Source organism: Patella vulgata, chromosome 8, assembly GCF_932274485.2.
Source record: "Patella vulgata chromosome 8, xgPatVulg1.2, whole genome shotgun sequence".
Taxonomy (NCBI): Eukaryota; Metazoa; Mollusca; class Gastropoda; family Patellidae; genus Patella; species Patella vulgata.
In genome coordinates, this window is record NC_065886.2 from 2,763,755 (window position 1) to 2,785,381 (window position 21,627).

General features: G+C 38.9%; 1 protein-coding gene across 2 annotated transcripts in view; it reads right to left on the minus strand.

Annotated features, from left to right (window-relative positions):
- Positions 1 to 2,502: 2,502 nt before the first annotated feature.
- The window catches only part of LOC126830921 (uncharacterized), a 30,552-nt gene continuing 11,427 nt past the window's right edge, over positions 2,503 to 21,627 (minus strand). For both annotated transcript variants that reach the window (XM_050561430.2, XM_050561433.2), the window contains exons 5-11: positions 20,975 to 21,203; positions 20,464 to 20,588; positions 19,981 to 20,200; positions 11,352 to 11,489; positions 11,072 to 11,155; positions 5,115 to 5,205; positions 2,503 to 4,527 (exon numbers count right to left, since the gene is read on the minus strand). In XM_050561430.2, coding sequence (XP_050417387.2) covers positions 4,422 to 4,527; positions 5,115 to 5,205; positions 11,072 to 11,155; positions 11,352 to 11,489; positions 19,981 to 20,200; positions 20,464 to 20,588; positions 20,975 to 21,203 — 993 coding nt within the window. In that variant the 3' untranslated portion in view covers positions 2,503 to 4,421. The remainder of the gene's footprint in view (positions 4,528 to 5,114; positions 5,206 to 11,071; positions 11,156 to 11,351; positions 11,490 to 19,980; positions 20,201 to 20,463; positions 20,589 to 20,974; positions 21,204 to 21,627) is intronic.

Genomic DNA, 21,627 nt, shown 5'->3' on the forward strand with positions numbered 1-21,627 from the left:
GGAATCCACAAAAGATCGAATTCTTGCATCCAGTCTTTTACATCACCAAGAGCAAATGGGGATGAGATTCAAATTCTTTTACGAACCATTACCAAAAGACAAAAATATTTTAAATAAAATGAAGCACTTGAAATACAAAACATTCGGTTATAGGCGTCAATTATATTCTAGCTTTTTAATGGACAAATTCATCAACAGTTCGATCATAGCTTGGATCGACACAGACACCAAATTTAAATCACCTGTCACATTAGAAACGATTTTTAAAGGTGGGAAGTTAAGGGTGAAAGGGATGAATAAATTTGAATTCGGGTATGTACGTGGATTTGACCGAGCGACCAAAATGATGATCGGAAAACCAATCCCCACCAACTTTATGACCTTTTTCCCGGCCTATATATGGAGAGATACTATCACCAATTGCAATAAATATATTTTAAAGTTCATGAAGGTCCGAACTATCGAAGAAGGGTTTATAAAAAATGACGGTCTTGCGTTTGTTAGTCCCGTGAACGTGTTTCTGACCTATGCTTATTATTTCGAGAAAGATCGATATGATTGGCATATAGATATAGGACGTGGGATTAGCTTGAAGAAATATAACAAACTATATCTACTCCCGGGTCACGAGCTGACCCCATCTGACGTCACTATTGGCATACACGTGACATTTCATAATAAATATTTTACAGATTCTAAAAATGTTATAAATAGACACGGTTATTGCGCTGCCGTGGATAAAACGTCTGTTAAACTTGACACGACAACTAGAGACATGTGTAAAAAGTTTCAAGGGGAGGTAATGTGGTCCCTGTTTATTCATCAGAATGGACACAATCATTTGGATACGTGGTGTGGAGGTAAACAGAAACGTCGACAGTGTTTGACCTATATTAATGACTATTACAGACAAGTGAGAGCGGCAATTAAAGATGGTGTGTATACATTAGATATAGATACAGTCAGGGCTGTGGACAAGGCAGCGGTATCAATGAATGTTCAATGTAAGCCTTTCTTCTATGGTGGTAAATAAACATACTGGTCTTACACATATATTATAAAGCCTGGCTTGACAATGCTAGGAGCAATAACATCAACGTTGTTTCAAAGGCATGATGGAATGGGGCTTAACGTCCTAATGAATATAATCCTTGAGTTGCATTTAGCGATTGAGCCTATTAAAAAATACAACACAATTTATATGGAAAACAACCACTGGTTTATACACATATAGCACAACTATCCTCTTATTGTTTTCAAGAACAAACTTGAAATGATACATTTGTACTTGAAAACGATAAGAGAAACGTTGTGCTAAATGTGTTTAAACCAGTGATTATGTTGTGTATTTTTGCGCTCTAATGAATACGGGCATACGGGGGAAATTTATCCAGCGGAAAACTTTTGTCGAATTCCAACTGCCAAAAGTACCCGGGTTTTTGTCCCCACCCAAACTTTCTAAACGCTGTAAAGACCAATCGAACAAGGGATTTCCTCCTGGTTGGTGTGGCATCGTCTTACTGGCTGAACCGCCGTGTCTTCTACAAAGAAAAGACGGAGTTTTCGTGTTCAATCTAAAGATGCATTTCGATGACCCATACTTAGTGGAATGACTACCATTGATCGGCAAGCTTCATATAGATGGTCGTCGAAATAATAAAATAATTTATAGTTAGAATTGTAACTGGAGTTGTCCTCCCCTCATCAACTATGTAATGTCGAGACTAACACATGGTACAATAGATTTAAAGACACATTATGTACGATTTAGATAAAGAGCTGACTGTTCTCGCTATAATAGCTTCGATCGACTGTCCAACCTCGTAGGCTTACTTGGGGTCCTAAGTGTTCGTCCCACTGCTAACGACTCATGGATTATTGTAGTTTTTTAAAACTAGTGTCAAGTCGCTTGACACCCCGTGGATTATTCTGGGTACAGAGTCCTCTAAAAGGTCGAGATTGGGTTCAGTTTATTTGACATTAGGCTGTTTAGCCAGTCCGGTTCGTAACAGAGCTTATCGGCGAATTAACCGGTTATTATAGGAATAGATTCAACAGGCCCGTAGCTAGCCCAGAAGGAAGGTGGGTGGGTGGGGGGGGGGGGTAAGAAAGGGCTTCTGGGGGTGCCGATTTTTCTACAGAAAAATTTGGAAAATAGAGTTTGTACCAAAATGTCAGAAAATTTTTAGAGGAACTTTGAAAATGACTGAAAATTTCAATTTTGAGGCTAACTTTGCGATATTGGCGTATTATGATATTTTTTTTGACCATTATGAAAATTTGAAGAGGGAATACGATTTTTTCTAGGAGGGGGCGGGGTAGCTACCCCTCTCGCCACCACCCACCCCGCTAGCTACGGGCCTGTTCAACCTGACTGACATAGATTGGAGTAATTCCCAGGGACTAGCTAAATATTCTTATCGCTGAACATTCCGTGGAGAGCTCTGCTTCAAGATTAAACCCATTGTGAGTAAAATCATTTTATTAACATCATAAGTGACGGCTGACATATTAGGATGTTTTAATTAATCCCGCTTTGTGAACAAGATGGAATGATATCGTTCAGATATTATTCTGTTTACATAATAAGGTGTTCAATCTTTTCACACCTGTGGGGTAATTTTGAACGATACATAAATTTCCATTCAGAAAATCTTTAATTCATCAAAATACTTATAGAATTAACAATTCAACAAATTAAGAATATGTTTTGCTTTAAAAAAAAAAAAAAAATTAATGTTTTACTTTAAAAAAAATTTTTATCAATGTTTACTTTAAAAAAATTTTTTTTTTAAAAGTTTAAGAAAAAATATTTAGATGTTCAATCTTGCTTTAAAAGTGGGGTTACTTTGAACGGTTTATAAAATTGCATTCGATAAATTAATGGAAATTTAATAAATCTATCAAAATGTAACAGTAAATTCATTTGTTATAGATAATCAAATGCAAGAAACATAACAAATATTGTGAATAACCGGGGAGACGTTGTACATGTTCAAAGTTGCCACATTTTACTTTAAAAATTGTATATTATTAGCATTTTTGTACTTAAATTTTTATTTCTATTCAAAACCATCAAATACCTGTTTGAAATTTAACAAATATTAAAACACAATTTATTTGGAAAACAATGACTGAATTTTTTTCCCACTAAGTTTGAACAAGTTGCTCTTGTCGTTCTCAAGTAAGTAATGACAGTGTATTAGCAAGAAATCAAATCATTTACAACAAGGTAACAAAAACAATAACTAATTTGAAACCATCAAAGGAATAATAATAAGTGCAATTATAACAATACAAAATGTACCTCAAAGGTTCTGATTAAGGATTAATTAATATGCCAATTGTGTTCACCTCATAATATAAAAGCACAGGATGAAAAATATTATAACTGCCACCCGTACCCAAGTTTTATCCTCTACTTTATATTATAGGGTGAACTCAATTGGATAATCAAATTAGCACGTGGAACATACTTTAAATAACGATCTATTATACAATATTATTTACATTAGAATTTTCATAAACAAAATTTAAAATAGGATTTTGTCATATTGTTTTATTTACCTAGAGAAAAAGGTTAATGAATGATCTGAACACATTTCACAAGTCTTAAATAAGACATTTTTGAAAGAATTTATCAAAACTAACAACGGGTTATCTCTCTTAAAATACACAAAACAAAACTTCACATTCGCAACCCTTCTTCTATAGTATAACCAATCAATCTATAGTATAACCAATAAAATGACTCCCGTAATTCCGGGGCATCCTGGGGTACTACGTCAAAACACAATATAAAATACCTCCCTTAATATCGGGCAATTCCCTAACAATCGGGGTAATACACATAGACAATACAAAAAGCGATGAGATAAACCCGTTAATACTTTGTGGATGTTTATGTGTTAATTTCCAAATTACGATACTGTTAACCCAATTCCAGTTAAACAATCACAAAACATTTTACTTCGCCTTATAAACCTCTTAATACTTTGTTACTACTTATTTTAAAAGCCAAAATATGTGTTCAAAAACAAACAACTATAATTTATGATCTTTTAAAAACAACATGACTCGCCCGAAACAACAAGGCCCACATATGTAGTTACGTCCTTTTCTACTACAAGCTTGATAGGCAACATATTTAATTTTTGAGTTAAGAACATCAGTTTAAATGTCATATTTCTTAATCATTTTGATTTAATTAGTAAATAGTAAAGGGCTCAAAGAAAATGTTTGAAACAATTGAAATTGCCATAGACAGCAGATTTTCCGAATGGCAAACTGAGTTGTTCACAATTGATTTCATGAAATACAGCAGTTTCCATAATCTTGATTATTGCGAAATGAGTCTTAAATCCATAGCTCCAAAACGCTGATGAAAAGAAAACGGCTGATTAGAAGAAAGAAGGAGAAGGCTAATTAGAACAATGAAGCTCATAAGGAGGAGGCTTATCAGGGGGCTCATCAGGAGACTCACCAAGATACTTTTTGGATTTCTGAGGTCTGCTTTCCCTGCTAGCCCTGAAAAAGTAAAGAAAAGGGTTATTGTCATTGTTAAATTTCACCTGAAAATAAGTTTTATTGAACATGGAGTATCAACGGAATGAGTACACTGGGTAACCGAGGATGCATGTATACTGGTTATTATAATAGTTTTAGGATTAGGGTAGTTTTACATGTATACTGGTTATTATAACAGAGTAAGGACCAGGGTAGTTTTACATGTATACTAGTTATTATAATAGGGTTAGGATTAGGGTGGTTTTACATGTATATTAGTTATTATAATATGTGATAGAACTGGTAAATACATTCCAAATATAATTTTAACACAGAGATCATTGCTACGGGAGATGTGTAACAAGCACGTGAAGAAACGGGAAGTGACGCCAAACATGACAAACACGAGTTATCCTTCTATATATCTGACTGAAGTAACGAGCGATATGTTTGGCGTCACTTCCCGTTTCTTCGTTTGCTTGTTACACATCTTTGTGTTAAAATTATATTTGGAATGTATTTAACCAGTTCTATCACATAAGTAATTATGACTGACACCAATATTGTCCTTTAATAGCTAATTCATACTGTAATGAAAGTTTACGTACAAGTAGCAAATGACAACTTCAAGTATGAGCTGAACTAAACCAAATACAGCAGGAGTACCAATAACTGCTCCAGTACCCTTCGAGTTTTTACCTGTAGAAATTCAATAAATTTAAATAAAGTTTGTATTATCGCCGAAGTATATCTGCTGGAGAGAAGTGTTTCTCCACACTATATTTATTATCGAAGTCTATTTGCAGAAGAACAGTGTCTATCCACGCTATATTTATATCGGATGGACATCAGTGTTTAACATTGTCACGTAGTTGATTTGTCATCGTGTCAATACTTTATCTTCTTTTTCGATATAATAATAGTTTAATTAGGAGATAAAACTTCCTGTTTCGTATTTAGAGGGGGTTCATTATCCATTTAACCATGCTTGAATTATCCATTACAACACGAGACGCGACAGAGGCGAGTTGTTCTAATGGATAATTCAAGCATGGTTAAAGCTGAACTCCGATTACAAAACTACAGAAATAATTAAATAAAAAAAAAGATTAACGCCCAAAATTATCGCCATACTTGTTTTCAAGTTGTATAACAATCATGACGATTGTACGGCATACAAAAACAGAGGCAGGCCACGCCTACATCCAGTTCACTACTTGTCATCCACACTGTCCACATCTGGTTAGCAATATTTCGGCTGACTGATTGACGTTTTTTCACTATCAGTTTACTGAAAATATTATTGCTACACAATTATTATGTCTGATCAGGTACATATTATTTTACTAATTAGACGAAATAAGTAAACCACGGTGTACTTTTGCTCTAAAAATATGAGAAAACTGCCTTACCCCAAACAATAACAAATCTCACCAACGCCAACAATTTTTTTCTTATTTCTTGAAATGTTTTGTACAACAGCGTGTAAACACCAAATAATTTCTGGTATTATAAAGTCTAATATTATCGTTCCAAAATATATCCAAAGCAGCAATAAAACTGTTGTTCTCTCCATCAAAGAAGTATGTTTTCACTTCAAAATATTCCCCATCTTGTGAAGTAGTTATGTCCCTTGATGTTATGTCAACAACATAGAATTGCTTGGTGTTCTTTGATTTGTTATTGTTTGGGGTAAGGCAGTTGTTTTGTTTCTTATTTTTAGAGCAAAAGTACACAGCGGTTTACTTATTTCGTCTAATTAGTAAAATATTATGTACCTGATCAAATATAAAATTGTGTAGCAATAATACTTTCAGTAAACTGTTAGTGAAAAAACGTCAATCAGTCAGGAGGTAATTGGTAGTTGAAATATTGCTAGCCGGATGTGGACAGTGTGGTTGACAAGGCGTGGTCTGCCTCTGCCTTTGTATGCCGTACAATCGTCATGATTGTTCTACAACTTGAAAACAGGTATGGCGATTATTTAGGGTGTCAATTTTTTTTATTGGATTATTTTTGTAGTTTTGTAATCCGTAATCGGAGTTCAGCTTTAAATGGACAATAAACCGCCTCTAAATACGAAACAGGAACGTGTTTACAGATACTCTTGTTCAAAGATTTAGGGATTTCCTTCGGAACTATTTAGAAAACTTTTTTACAACAATTTTAAAAAGTCGTTATTTGGCCACGTGCTGGCGTTCATTTTTCATAATATTCTCAATAGATTTAGACCTTCCTTGTTTTCCTGCAAATTTAAAATGCTTGGGTCTCGAGGTGCTGGTAAATGATTTATGAAAAAAATGTTATTCAGATATCCTCAAAAAATATTTTTAACGTTTGAAGATTTTTAAAAGAACGGGAATAATTAGTTTTATTGCGGTATTTAGAGACGAGTGTCATCGATAATTGAAATAATTCCGGCCTGCTATCCGGGTCTAAAAGAGGAGTAACTCTTGGCAACAAAGATGACTCCGCCTCGGGAGTTTCATTAAAGTTTTCAGCATTTATTGATTTATTTGCAGACTGTTATCACAATGTTGTGGCTAGTTCGTGTTCACACAATAGCAGTTCGTACTAACATCCTCAAACATACCATATAAAACTATGACAGTGATGTCTAACCTAAGATTGTACTGGTCGCTATGTATACTGTTCTGACGTGTGTCAACATATGCCAATTTTTGCATAACGATTAGGCCTATATTTCAGCTGCAATTTCCGACTCACTCATTATATTTTCAAGCGATTTCGTGTGCCTAATGACGTATTATTAGGTAGATCATGCTAGTCAGACTTTGACCAAAGTGTGATTTTAAAACAAATTCCACCTGATTAAGTAAAAATTGGTGAGTGAAGATGGCCTACCAAAAAAGCAAACAAATTTGTCCATACTGTCACTGCCTAGTAACGAATATAATTGGATACCTGAAAACGCGTTTAATTAATTCATTTGTGATTTTCTACTGTTTTATGTTTTTCAGAAATGTGTTTTCAAAAAAGATGATGTTTGAAAATGGTTTGATAGTCATGTGTGCCGAATTTCTTGAAGATATTTGCCAATAAAGATTTGAGTTGAGGAAGATCATTGAGCACAAAAACGAAAAAAATGTACACTGTAATATTTATACGCAGTAATTCGCCTTGATAATTTAGAGGGGGTTCATTCCCCATTCGATGACACTTTTCGATCAATCAGAATCGAGGAAATTTTTAATTTGTGCTATAATATATTTTTAATCCACCCATTACGGGTGTGCAAAGCGCTACATTTACATCACTCGTCATCAATAGTGTTTTCCGCTCAGACATTGCTTCTGTGGTGGCGCCACTACATTATCGGTTAATTGTTACGACAGATAGACAAGTCAGGTAAAATTATGTTTATATTTTAGAACACTGATTAATCTATTAACTTTGTACCAAGAGGTGATTGCCATACTTTGTGGTGTTCTGGTCTATTCTGTTAAATTTAGAAGTATGATACAAATGATTAAGTGCCTCGCTCGTGCAAACTGTATTATATTTATATTTATAAACAAGGTTCGCTTTCACAGATGTGATGTCTCATCAGACAAAATTTTAGCATCCTTTAAATCAGGATGAACATGCATTGTATGGGTATGCCACCCATTTATATATATAATGTTTGACACCGGATTCTCTGAAAGGGTACGTCACCTATTTATTTAACAGCCTTCTGTCGATTATCTTAATTACTGTAATCAATTACTACTTTGGGTACTACATTGTTAAGAGATTTGTAAAATGCAAATACGGAACATCATTTGTGTTACGTCATTATTGAATTGTTATTAATATTGGTTTATATTATGTTGTATACAACGCTTTATTTGTAATATCAAATAATTATCATCCATCATCCATTCGGTGCACATGGCCTATCCAGCGAAGGCGTCTCTGACAGAGGAGGGCTAGCTACGAGAACGTAGCTAAAAGCGTTGAGATATACTGATGTGTTTGTTTTTAGCTACGATTGGATGCCTTTAGTTCCAAGTGGCAAACTCAGTTTCTTTATTAATGCACGTAACCTAGTAAAAATAAGATACTTTTATAATATTATGACCAATTAAAATTACGGAGGCCAATGTAGTGGCACAACTATCGCCTAACTTCGAATATTCGCGTTTAAATTAATGTAGCGTTGTTTTTATCCGTTTAAAAATGGCGTTCCTAGTAACGGCTTAGCGCCTTAATTTTAAATACGATGATTTATATCTGTTTCAGGTAGGATTGTAATGCTTAATTGTAGTTGGATGTGGCTGAAATATGATACATAACAATAATCAATCGTTGTTTAGTTGAAAACTATTGTCAATTTTGCTTACTGATTCTCGATGCGATTCGCGTTGGGCTTCGGAATACCTCTGTATGAGATGACTGGCCTTTATAAGTTCAAATGTCTTCTACATGTGACGTCACATCACGTAACGTAGATTATTGGCTCGATAGCACGTGCATTGTTTACATAACCTGAACACGCGCTGTATATACCCATTTACACTAAATAGGAGATATTTTTTATCCAGATATACTTCAAACATCATTATTTTTTTCTAATACTTAAAAAGAAAATGATGTTCTAGAATTTAATTTGCAGAGGAAAAAGTTAATATTGCTAGGTAATTAACCACCCCCGATGTCACCCCTCTCAGTGGTTGTATCGTCCTAGCCAATTGTCCCTGCAGATCAGCCTGAGCTTCCATATGCAAATGAGAATTGTGGAAACAATGAAAGGTACTCGTTTGTTTTTTTTTTAAAAAAAACAAGAGCTGGCCATGACATAGAAGAAAATTTGCAATAGAGAATTTTACAAAAATGAAAAAAAAAACAAAGTAATATCAAAAGACATTGTGAATTTATTGGCGGGAAAAAATATGAACTTTAAATGTGGGTGTGTTTACTCATTCATTTCCATTAAGGTAATCCCGCTAATGTGACATAAATTTGCCGGATTCGTCAAAAGGACGATTATGTATGTTTTTAAATATACTATTAAAAAAAACTAGGGGATATTTGATTTTTAAGTGTTATTAAAGTCACCTAATGAAATTGACGAAGAAACAAATGACAAAATGAAATGAAGTTCACATTCATCGATTTATTCCAAATGATCGTTAGACTAAGTAAGGCACAGACTGACCATTATAAGGGTAAAATGATACCCGGGGTCAAACAGCAAAGTTACCACAGCATCACAACCAAGTCAGTAACGGGTAAATCCACCTCTGTTTGCCAAACAAGCATTGATCCGACGTGGCATACTCCTAATGAGACGTCTAAGGTCATTTTGGTCCAGATTGTCCCATTCCTGTTGCAACGCAGCAGCAAGTTCTTGGGCATTGGCAGGACGTTGTTGACGTTGACGTAACCTCTGTCCAAGCATGTCCCAGACATGCTCGATGGGGGAGAGGTCGGGACTCAGTGCTGGCCAAGGTAATGTGGTGATGTTCTGTTGTTGGAGGTAACCTGTAACGATCCTGGCCCTGTGACATTTTGCGTTGTCATCCTGGAAGATGAAACGGCGGCCATGACGTCGTGCGAACGGCACAACATGGACTGCCAAGATGTTGTCCCGGTAGTACTGGCCTGTAACACGCCCTGCAACAACATGTAAAGCCGTTCTTCCAGCAACAGTGATGCCTCCCCACACCATAACAGAACCACCCCCAAATCGATCATGTCTGATGACGTTAACGTTTTGGAAGCGCTCGTGTCGACGACGCCACACCCTCCTACGTCTGTCCAAAAAATCAACAGTGAACCTTGACTCATCTGAAAACATCACATTGCTCCAGCGTCGATTATCCCAGTGTTGACGATCCCTACATCAACGACGTCTTGCCTGAATGTGATGATCTCTCAAACAAGGGATCACGCGAGGACGTCGGGCGCGAAGGTGACCCCTATGCAGTCGATTCCGAATCGTCTGGCCACTCACTCTCACACCAGTGTCTGTTTGAAGACGAGCGCTGATCTGATTTGCTGTGATGACACGATTTCTCAAGGCCAAGGTACGGATAAATCGATCCTGGGCTTGAGTTGTCGACCTGAGCGTGATCTGTCCTGTACAGATTGTGTATCACGGTATCTGGACCATAGCCTGCTTATGATAGACTGAGAAACATTCATCGTCCGCGCCACAACCGCCTGTGTTGTGCCGATCTGTAGCATGCCAAGGGCACGTAACCTTTCATTTTGGGTAAGCCGACGCATATCAAAATTTGTTTTCTGGTCACTAAAACAATTAAACTGATGTTTCCACCCTGGAATTCAATGCCACAATGACTGTAACATTCAAAGTCAGAGTCGTGCAAATCTTGGGTTGGACCCCCATGATGATCCCAAGCATCACCTGCATTCCATGCGGTAGCTATTGGTGCGTTTGGGCGTCACATGTAACTGGAAATGTTTCTTCTGTTAGGTTCTATAGTGACTTTTTTCGTAGTCATTTGCATATTTTAGTATTATGCCCCCAAAATCAAATATCCCCTACTTTTTTTGAATAGTATACTATATATGGCGTTGTGGTAATACTTATACTTACACAGAAAATAAGTTGCTAATCCTGCAATAAGCACACATAGTAGAGGTATTAGTATCATTGGTATCAGAAAGCGAAATTTTCCTTCTAGAATAAAAAAACAACATTTCCTTAGAATGTTAAATACATATTTAGCTTGTGATAATATGAAACTACAGCGAGTTTAATACCATTATATAGTTATTGAAAAACATTATAATAATCATACACTCTAAAAACTACTGCGAGCTTAATACTATTATATAATTATTGACACCTTTATAATAATCACATTTATACTTACTGCGAGCTTCCTTCTTACGTAGTTTTACAATAGCAACTATAATGACTACCACGGGAACAAGTACAGAAACACCAACTACTATTCCAGTAATTTCCGGACAAGTCAGACCTGGTGAATTATCGGTTTCCACGACTTTGACTTGAAATAAAAGAAGTTAGATTATTTTATTATTTAATATTGTGTTGACTGGTTTTGATTATGACGACCTGGCTTTGTTGAAGATTATAAAAATATACAGATAAAGTTTTATAACTGATATTGTATTACACTGTTGTCATTACTCCAAAATACAACTTAAACTTTCGAAACATTTTTTCTTTCTCAAAATTCCTCCATTGCTAATTGCAATAACACAACTGATTAACTCATCTATTTTGATATATCGTCTGGTGAATCTATTTCTTTTCTAATACTTACAAATGTAAATAAGCACTGAAATGTGATTCGTGAGAAACTAGTCTATTGTAAGGTGTCCAACCGTAAATAAATATCTCGACAATTACACCATAATATATATATATATATACTCAGCCAAATCAAAAACTTGACACTCGGGATTTTTGGGACTAGATTTTTAATATTTGGTTTAAGGCAACTATTTTAGTGTTATGTTGTGCACAGACGACCTTGACATCAACAGAAAGCAAGAATACGTCTCGCCGAAAGTCCTTGACATTGATAACGTTCGTGATGTCACAGTACCCCCCAAAATGAAATTCACAGACTTGGAGAACAATCGGAATAAAGTGTTTAGTAACGGTTGTGGCCTCCTCTAGCGTCTCGTACTGCCACACAACGTCTTCTCATGGATCTCAGAACATTAGTAAACACTACCCGAGGAAGACGTCGCCACTGCTCAGCAAGAGCATGTTGAAGGTCCTGCAACGTCAGTGGTGGATTCACTTGCTGACGAACACGTCGCCCCAGTTCGCCCCAGATGTGTTCAATAGGATTAAGGTCGGGGCTAAGCGACGGCCAATCCAGGACTTGGACACCGGCATTTCTTAACCAATTCTGGGTAGCAATTGCTGTATGGGGTCGAGCATTGTCTTGTTGAAACGTTAGTCCAGGTCATTTTCTAACAAAGATGAAAATAAAAAATTTTAATTTTTTTTTTCAGTTCAAGTTACGCGTGCGTGTTCAGTTTAAGCAAACGTTGAAACGTTAGTCCAGGGCATTTTCTAACAAAGATGAAAATAACAATTTTAATTTGTTTTTCCAGTTCAAGTTACGTGTGCGTGTTCAGTTTAAGCAAACTTGCATCGATTGACCTTACGAGTTTGTGTTTTGCAGGTGTTTCATCTTTATATGCTCAAAAATCACGTGATCCACGTGACTTTACAATTTTATGAAATTAAAGGCTTCTTACTACTTACTATCGTTAGAAACACTTTAAAATTTATTTGACTTACCAGAAAAAAAAAATTGTTGAAATTCATCAGTGTCAAGTTTTTAATTTGGCTAAGTATATATATATAGTCACAAAATAAACGGTCAAGCTGTATGGAAGGGTATCGCTGCCAATATTAAATGCTCTGCGACAATGTCGTTTCCATTGATTATATGTAAAAAGTACAATGTGCAAAGTCCTAATACCGATATTGATAAAGTCAAAATACATTTAAGGCAAGAGTTAAATGTAAAACGTCAAATGTTAAGTGTTAAATGACAAATGTTTTGTTGGAAAATGCCTTTTTTGACGTGTCTACATTTTACATTTCTCTCATTACATTTTACATTTGCGCTCTACAACATCCCATTTGTCCTTCACGCTTTCTACATAGCAACTTTGGCACATCATCAACTTGCATATGCAAATGTAGGATATCACGTGACTTATTAACATATATGGAAACCCGGCACGAGCACACTATAAGGAAATCAAGCTGGCACACCATAAGAAACTATCTAGACGACCGTGCGTAATTTTGAATGTGCCAGGGATTAATTGATAGATTCAAGCAGCCAAAGAAACATACTTTCCAGTAATTTATAACACAATAACTGGAATTTCGTATTAATACCCGTTTTTTGATATTTTAAACACCCCCACTCTTTCCGGTCTCTCTATAAACAGAGTTGAGTAGCCTACTTAAAAAAAACAACAATATACTGTATAAGCATTGTGCCCAACAAATAAATAATATATTTAAAGAGAGGAATGACTATATATCTTTTAGTATGGACATAGAGAATTTTTGATTAAGCCCTGTATCTTTATTTTAGTTTAGTTTAGTCCCCCCCTCCCCCCTCTTCACTTTAACTTGGAGTGTAAAATTTGACAATGTTGTTGTTGTTAGTGTTTAACGTCCGCTTCCACCGAAGGTGATATCGCAGACAAGTTGTCTTTTTTTTTATTTTCATTATCTTAGCGCACGCGCATGGGTCTTTCCTGTGGGAGGAAACCGGAGTACCCGGAGTAAACCCACGAGGTTGAGAAGGCGCCCCTATCTCCAAACCACATCCGCTCACACCAGGGATCGAAACCACAACCGCAAGCCAGAGGTGACCGGCCAGCTAGAGGTCGAAGCGTGACACTCTAGACCACTAGGCCATCCCAACCCCCCTTTGACAATGAACCCCTCCCACGTTTATGGCGCTATTGCGTGTCGCATGTGCAGCTCAGTGGTTCTGTTGGGGCGATAATTTCTTCATTTGTGAACATACTCTCAAAGCATGTCAAGTGTCTATGACTATTTATCATATCACAACCTGCACAGGTATTTGCATTTCAATATACCCTACTTTTGTTTTGAAGAGTATATAAAAGGAATTTTGATCCGTCAATTAATTGATTCAATTAAATTGTTTCAATTAATTCGCCGTCAATGTCCTCATTACACGTTCAATTTAACGGACGAAACAATTGAGTGTGTATGGGCCGCGTTACGACCTCCTTCTCTGTAACGCATTGTTTCGGCCCACAATTCACCTAGACGGCTTTGGTCGTGTTTAGCTGGCGAGTAGGCGCATCTTTTCCATTATTTTCTAATATATTTGTTGCAGGTCCACCTTGGTGTCCTACGTGTCTACTCTAAAGCAGCAGCTTGGGTCATCTAGGTAGTGTAAAATATTAAACCGTTAGTTTGTCTAGGCATATCCCTGTCTGTCCCGGTAATGCGTATGCTCTGGTTATCCGCGCAGTAGCCTGCAGAGCAGACAGGGGTGAATCTTTTTAATTACGCAAATGGCTTCTCAAACAAAGACGACTCGTACGACAAAACGCATGTCGACCAAGGATTTAGAACCATTCCATTACCGATAGTAAACGAGTGTAAGCCTTATCTTCGTTTTACGACACGGAAAAGCGAGGCTACTTTCTGTTTTTTTAGTTTAGTCAGTCGTAAGGGGAATGACCATGTGCGCTTTATGACCGAGCTGAAGATTTCGAAACTTTAGGACCATGGAGGCATACAAATTCGGTAACTACAATTGTATAATCTTTCATATATATAATATAATCAGCATTTCGTAGCATATTTGTTTTTTTTATTATTAAGATAATGTGAGTTTTGCTTGTGCACGCTGGTTTGTATTTCTTCAACTAGCCCGCCCACCATTTGCATTAGTTACCTGTTATTCGACCTAGTATTTGCATCCACGAATTAAAACACGCCGGATAACCCAACCATTTCACCAACACTTTGTCTTTTTTCTTTCGAGTACTCTTTCAATGGGAAAGAGCTCGTCGTCGTTGACCTGAACCGCTTGCAATTCTTCGGGATAGAAGGTGCCCTAAATGTGTTCGCCTCTTTCGTCCAACCGACGTTGGGTGCGACGTTGAACGTTTCCAGAGTCCAGTTCGGCCAGTAACCTTTGTCGAAGGCACCGTGTTTCGGCAAAGCCAAACGTACGGTCGTACCGATGTCCATTGTTCTCTTTTTCTTTTTGAGGGGGCGTGGAGGTGTTGTCAACATCCATTCGTGTTCCGGACGAACGTCTTTTGGTGCCATGCCGATGGTCCGATGTCGTCTGGCGTTGTAAGCCCGAACCAATTCATCTAGCACGTCGATGTACAGTTGGGTTTGTCGATGAGTAAAGTATCGCCACATGCGCTCTTTCAGTGTCGGTTGAAATCGTTCCACCACACTGGCCTTGGTTTCGACGTTGTGTGTCACGAAAAAATGATTTTGTTCTTTTTTAGGTAAGCTTGCATTTTTCGATGGAGGAATTCGGTGCCTTTGTCCGTTTGAAGCCGTTGGGGTTATCGACTTTGAAAGATTCGACGAAAGGCGTCCACCAAACTGTTTCCCGTCTTGTTTTTGAGGGGCAACACCCAAGCGTACTTGGAAAACACGTCAATGACGCACAGCAAATACTTGTATCCCTCATTGTACTGGGCCAAGGCCGACATATCGCTCATGTGTGGGGGACCGAGAGAATTACTTTTTCAGTGGTTTGTGCAAGGTGTACGGCCTTTGGTGTTTCCACCATGTTTTGACTTTGTCCAGGGGCACACCGGTAGCTTTGTAGAGACCCAGGACTCCACCGAAAGCGGCCGGGTGTTTCGGGGCGTAATAGACTTTCTTCAGCTTTCGTTCCATGTTTCAGCAGATTTCCATGTGATCAGGCATAGTTTTTGCAAGGGGAGCCATCTGGCTCGTCTGGTAGGTGTACTCGTAGTAGGGATATCCGTACTTAAGATTTTCTTCTTTCTCGGACGTCGCGGCGGAACGGGAGTCCGTGCGGGTTGCGTGGACAACGCGTTCCATCGTTCTTGATTGCCGATGGCTTCGCGCGGTACTTTCGTGACTTTCAAACTTTGCATCACGCCAAACCATCCGTTGGTGCCGGGTACGGGTTCGCCATTCCGAAGCAATTCCAAGTTCTCGTTCCACGACCAAGGTGTTTTCTCCTTCAGATGTTTCAACAAAAGGCGAGCTCGATGTTGAAAGACCCGAGGGACCGACTCCAGGATGGGTGCCTCCGAGACCACGGTTGCTTCTTCTTTTTGTTCGGGTATTTTCTCGTCCGACAAGGGAATGACCTGCTTTCTTTTCCTTTGTATCGTTTGATAACGTTGTAACAACTGTCCGTATCGTTGCATTTTATTTTCGTCGGTCAGTGTGGATCGTTTAACACGTGTTGCATGTCTTGGTAACCATTTTCGACGGCCTGCTCCAGTGGATCTCGATCGTACGCGGGTTCCACTTGTCTGACTTCGATGGGTTTGACGTCGGTGGTACCGTCCAAGGGCACCAGTTTCATTTTCTTGGCGAATTTCATCTTTCGGAAAGGACCGGACCAACCGGGTGAAGAAGTCTTCCAAGGTGTTTTAGACGTGTCGTAACTAGGGGTGTACTTTTTCAAACGTTTGACCACGTTCTCGGTCACAGGAACGTTGCCACGAATCAGATGTCCAATACACTCACACACACCGTCGACGATGGGTTGGTCCTCGAGCAGAAGAGGGTGGTTTTTGGGTGCAGTGTTCAATAGGTACCGCAGTGTGTCCATGACTGAGCTCGGGGCCGTTCTCCGGTTTCCTTTTTATACCTTTTCTCTCCATAGGTTATCCGCCAAATAATGTAGATAGCTCGGCGGCCATAGCGTTCGCTCTATCGCTACTTTTAAGCCAGGGATGTTTACCACCCTGTTGTCCTCCCAATAGTTTAGATACCACGAGGGCACCACCCTGTTCATCGAGAAGTCGCTGTTTGACGCCGGGTGATGTTCGTGGATTAGTCAATTTGCGAAGCAATGCATGCTGTTGGTTCAACTCCTCGGTACTCAGACCCCTTGCGCGCTGAACGATCCGTCGAACGAATTTATTTCTTTTCTTGTTTCTTTCATCATGCAGTCTTTCCTTCCATCGCAGCAAGATACGAATCAACACCCCCCCCCCCGCGAAAAACCCTCGTCCTCCAGGTTTCATGATCAGAGAGAGTTTTTCGGCAGTCGGCATGTTTCTCTCCGTCACTTGGGTCGATTTCGTTCCACCCATTTCTTGTGCTGGTCATGCAGTGGTTGGATGTTATCATTCAACAAGTGGTTGGCCGCCAACTGCAACAATCCAATACGTGCCCTACCCGTATTCTTGACCAACTGTCCATCAGCCATATCGGGAGTAAGATGTTGTAACTTGCGGATGAAGGACATCAGTCCTTTCATAGAACTCTTTTTTTCTCTTCGTGGTCTTCGAATGATCGGAGAAGGAGACCGAGTAGGGGATCTTGTGTGGCGTGGGGGTGTGACCGGTAAGGTGAGACGTGGTGGTGTGGCCGGTAAGGGAGACATGGGGCTCCCGGGTGGTGTCAACGAGGGCAACCATTGTGATGTGGGTGCCCTCATTCTCGGACGAGTCTGCCTTTGTACCGTGGGATCGCGAAGGTCCGGTGCCAGGATCGGGAACGTCGCTCTGGGAAGGGTTGGGGGTGGGTGTTTCCGCTGCGTATTCTTCGTACGAGCCATCGTGACTAAAAGAATCCATTCGAGGGTGTAGATCCCCTTTATACCTTTTGGACGTAGGCGATGTGCGGTTCCTCTTGGGGTAAAATGTTGGATCTCAAGCGCTTAAGCTTCGGGTGTGTCGGGTTTCAAATCAATGAGTAAGTAACTACGAGGGGTACTCGTCGCATCGGCATAAGCTTCCTGTATATACTTGTTATGGGAGGGATACATCTGACGGGCCAACACGCCAATTTGTGAGGCGTCTCGGGGATTTTTTAGACAAGACCAAGTAATGGGCATTCAGACTGATGGTACGCTGTTGCTTGTCGAACAAGTTTTGCACAATGTAGATGACACTCGTGTCGTGGTGATGGCTCTTTTTCGTGAACCACTTTTGCCATATCTCCATGTCTTCACCAATCAAATCGTCCACGACCAAGACTTGTGGACGCTTGACTTGATCTATCACGTCGTCAATGTCTGTCAAACCTTTGACATAAGTGTGAGGAAAGCGATCGTAACTCTCTTCCCATTCCCCGTAGGCCGACACGATGCGCTGGGAAGCGATGTCGAACAGGGACGCTTGGAGAAATTTATGTACAAAGACCGTCTTTCCAACACCCGTTGGACGGCTGACTAACATGGTAAAGGGGTGTTTGAACGCCACATCCATCTTGCACTGTTTCCCACTGCCTTTTCCCCTGTTACTACTAATTGCTATTTCGTTCATAAGTAAGTTCATCCAGATTTTCCGGCGTGGTTCTCCTGTGTGAGTGATGCAGAACAGACGGCCTGACAAGGACAGCTTTCTAGTCGTTATGGTGGGACGTAAAACAGAGGTCCAGCGTATACATTGGCATGCATGTAAAAGATCCCTTGGCAGCTGGCATTCGTTATAATAGTAGGCCATAGTGCCGCTGCCCGGGCAAAATTCCCCTCACAGCACATGCGACACTATGGGGGAGGGGGACAGATGTGACTATCCTTCGTCACGGCACCTAAAATAGGTAATGTGGCACTATCCTGTTCGCGGTCTCCAGAAAACGGCCAGTAACACTATCCGTCGACTCGGTAGTACTTTCACGTTGCAAATAAAACTTCAAAGATCAATTGGCTCTGGAACACTTTGTTGTTAAAACTATGGTCATATATCAAATACAGAAAACTACAATATCTATGATTGTACATTAGGAGTTATTATAATATCTACAATTTAACAAGCCTAGCACTCAGACCTTACGGCTGAAACACTACATTGTCTCTATCCAATCCCCGAACCAGAAGCTGAGGGTACTTCCTAAAAACCCGGCATGATGTCGGTAGCCTGGCCTCTAAGCCGAGGTAGCTAGTCGTACCGCTAGGAACGCCCGATGATGTCTAAAGGCAAAATAAGCCCACTCCTTATATAAGAAGTATAGATACTTCAGCTATAAGGGCGGGGCAATAACCATTTTGGGGTAAGAGTTTCGTATCGGCACCGTTTTACGTCAATATTATTCTATTTAATTGCGATATTACACTACGGGGGGGGACGTGACTATCCTTCGGCACGACACCGAAAAGCGGCACCGTGACACTATCCTGTCCACGGTGTGAGGAGTATTAGATCATAAGGTTTGTCATTGAGTCAACTGGCGTGGTTTCGATTCCCCGCTAGTACGTGACAAGAAGTAGGATCGCCAGTTCAACCTCTTTTTTTTTCTCCATGTCTTAAGGTTGCTCCAATTACCAAAGACCCTGATGCATAAGAGAAGGATTCAGGTAAAATGAAGATACTCCCCGGTGTGACAAGGAATAGGGTCGCCTGTCCAACCTCGAGGGTTTTCTCTGGGTTCGCCGGTTTCAACCCACTGCTTAAGACCCCTACGCGCTAGCGAATTATTGAAATAAAATTGAACCATGTGTTAGTCCCGAAATGAGCCAGTTTGTGTCTAGTGGCCGTTAAACCCCAATCTCTCTTTGAAACGTCCTCAATAACTGGCGACAAACCATAAGAAACTTAACTGTGTCTACACGTCATTCTGGGCAGAGATCTATTCAAAAAGTAGAATGGCGACACGCCTCCAAATATATTATGCCATTTTGAGACAAAAATCAATCAAATCCCAAAATAAAAACAAATGTCACAAAAATGCAATTAAACTTTGAAAGATCACTTTCTCTTCGTTAAGCCACGGACATAAACACAAGACTGTAATTAATTTGTGAAGTCAATGATACAAATGTTTGTAATATTTACCATCGTCATCAACTGTCAATTGACACTGACAAAACTGCCCATCAGCCGGTATCACTCTACATATGTATGTTAAATTAAAGTCACCTGGGGTTTTATTACTTAAAAGTAGAGTTATCTTCCTTTTTTTATCAGCCAGATCTGTTATGTTAAATACTACCCTGTCTTTAAATAATGGATCATTTTCAAATTTATTCTGATACCAATACCCCAGATCATCTCCCTGTTAAAGATAAAAACATATATGTTGTCACCGACTAACAATTACATTTTCGAAGCAACGGCAACGATGTCTTCATTGACTTGCAAAATAATCGGAATAGTAGATACATCTTCTGAATTGTTAAAATAACCAAAATAAACTAGTGTGTCCATTTTCCAGTTGAGTATTCTCCGAAAAGAGGGTTGGAACCAAAGTAAAAAAGAAGCAATTGATTAAATTCTTTGACTTAGATTTGTATTCAGGAATAACTGCCATTCACTCACCTTCTTTCCAGCGCTATCGATCCTCGATAAGATAACTGCTGTAATCGGGTATCTATATTGATACATCCACGTAAATGTTAATGTGTTGTTATAGTACTGTAGCCTTTCTCCTTTACATGCTGATCCTAGATTAAAAGAGGAGTCCCTATGTCTAGACCAGTGTTTGCCATCCATTTATACGATCACTATTGGACAATCGATTAAATGAAATTTGGATGTATTTTTCCATCAGTAACTTATTTAAATGTTGCTACTAATTTAGTAGGTGAAAAGAATATAGATCCCATAGATCCCAGTAACTTATTTAAATGTCGCTACTTATTTAGTAGGTGAAAAGAATATAGATCCCATGAAGCATTCACAGAAAAACATGTGGTTTAATTCCGTACAAGGTTCTATAAATGCATGCCAATATTACAATATGAAACTGATTGAAATACATGTAGTAGCATTGAAATGTTGAACAGATAGTATAACAACTACATCCTCATTTATTAAATTTAAATCTTACTTTCAGCCACGAGTTCAACACCTTGTTTGTAAGAGATGCGATCATCATAGAAGACATGACAGTAGTAGATTTTATCAAAATCATCATCTATCGTTTGTTTTAATTCAAGGCTGATCCTTTCTCCACTTTCGTTGTTTATGGATATTTTTTTCAGTACCAGTTCAGTTGAAAGATCCACTCTGTTTTGTTTGAAACCTTTCTCACTCGTCCACATACCAATTTTAATAGTCTGTACAACAAACAAAAAACAGTCAGGGGTCAGATAGATTATTGCCGTCTAATTACACGGTTTAACAGAGTCTAGATATAATTCAAACATAGACCAAGTTCGATGATTAGTGAATTAAAACGAACAGACGGAATCAGTTATTGTTATCAACTGCAGTAGAGAGGGGAAACAGCTTCACTGACGATGGTCAGCTCCCGGACAATTCCGCCCCAAGGCGACCCATTGTAATTAGTCCTGTGAGAGGATATCAGTTGGAAGCGGTGAACGGAATTACATTGTTATGGGGCATGTTATTTTGAAAATCTGAGTTGAAAGTCATGGCGTACTCCAAGCAGTGTTTGATTTATCTCCAAATTAAGCAATACTTTTCTGTAAGGTCGACGTAAACACTTTTATATACCTATTAGGGTCATACCTTTAAGAC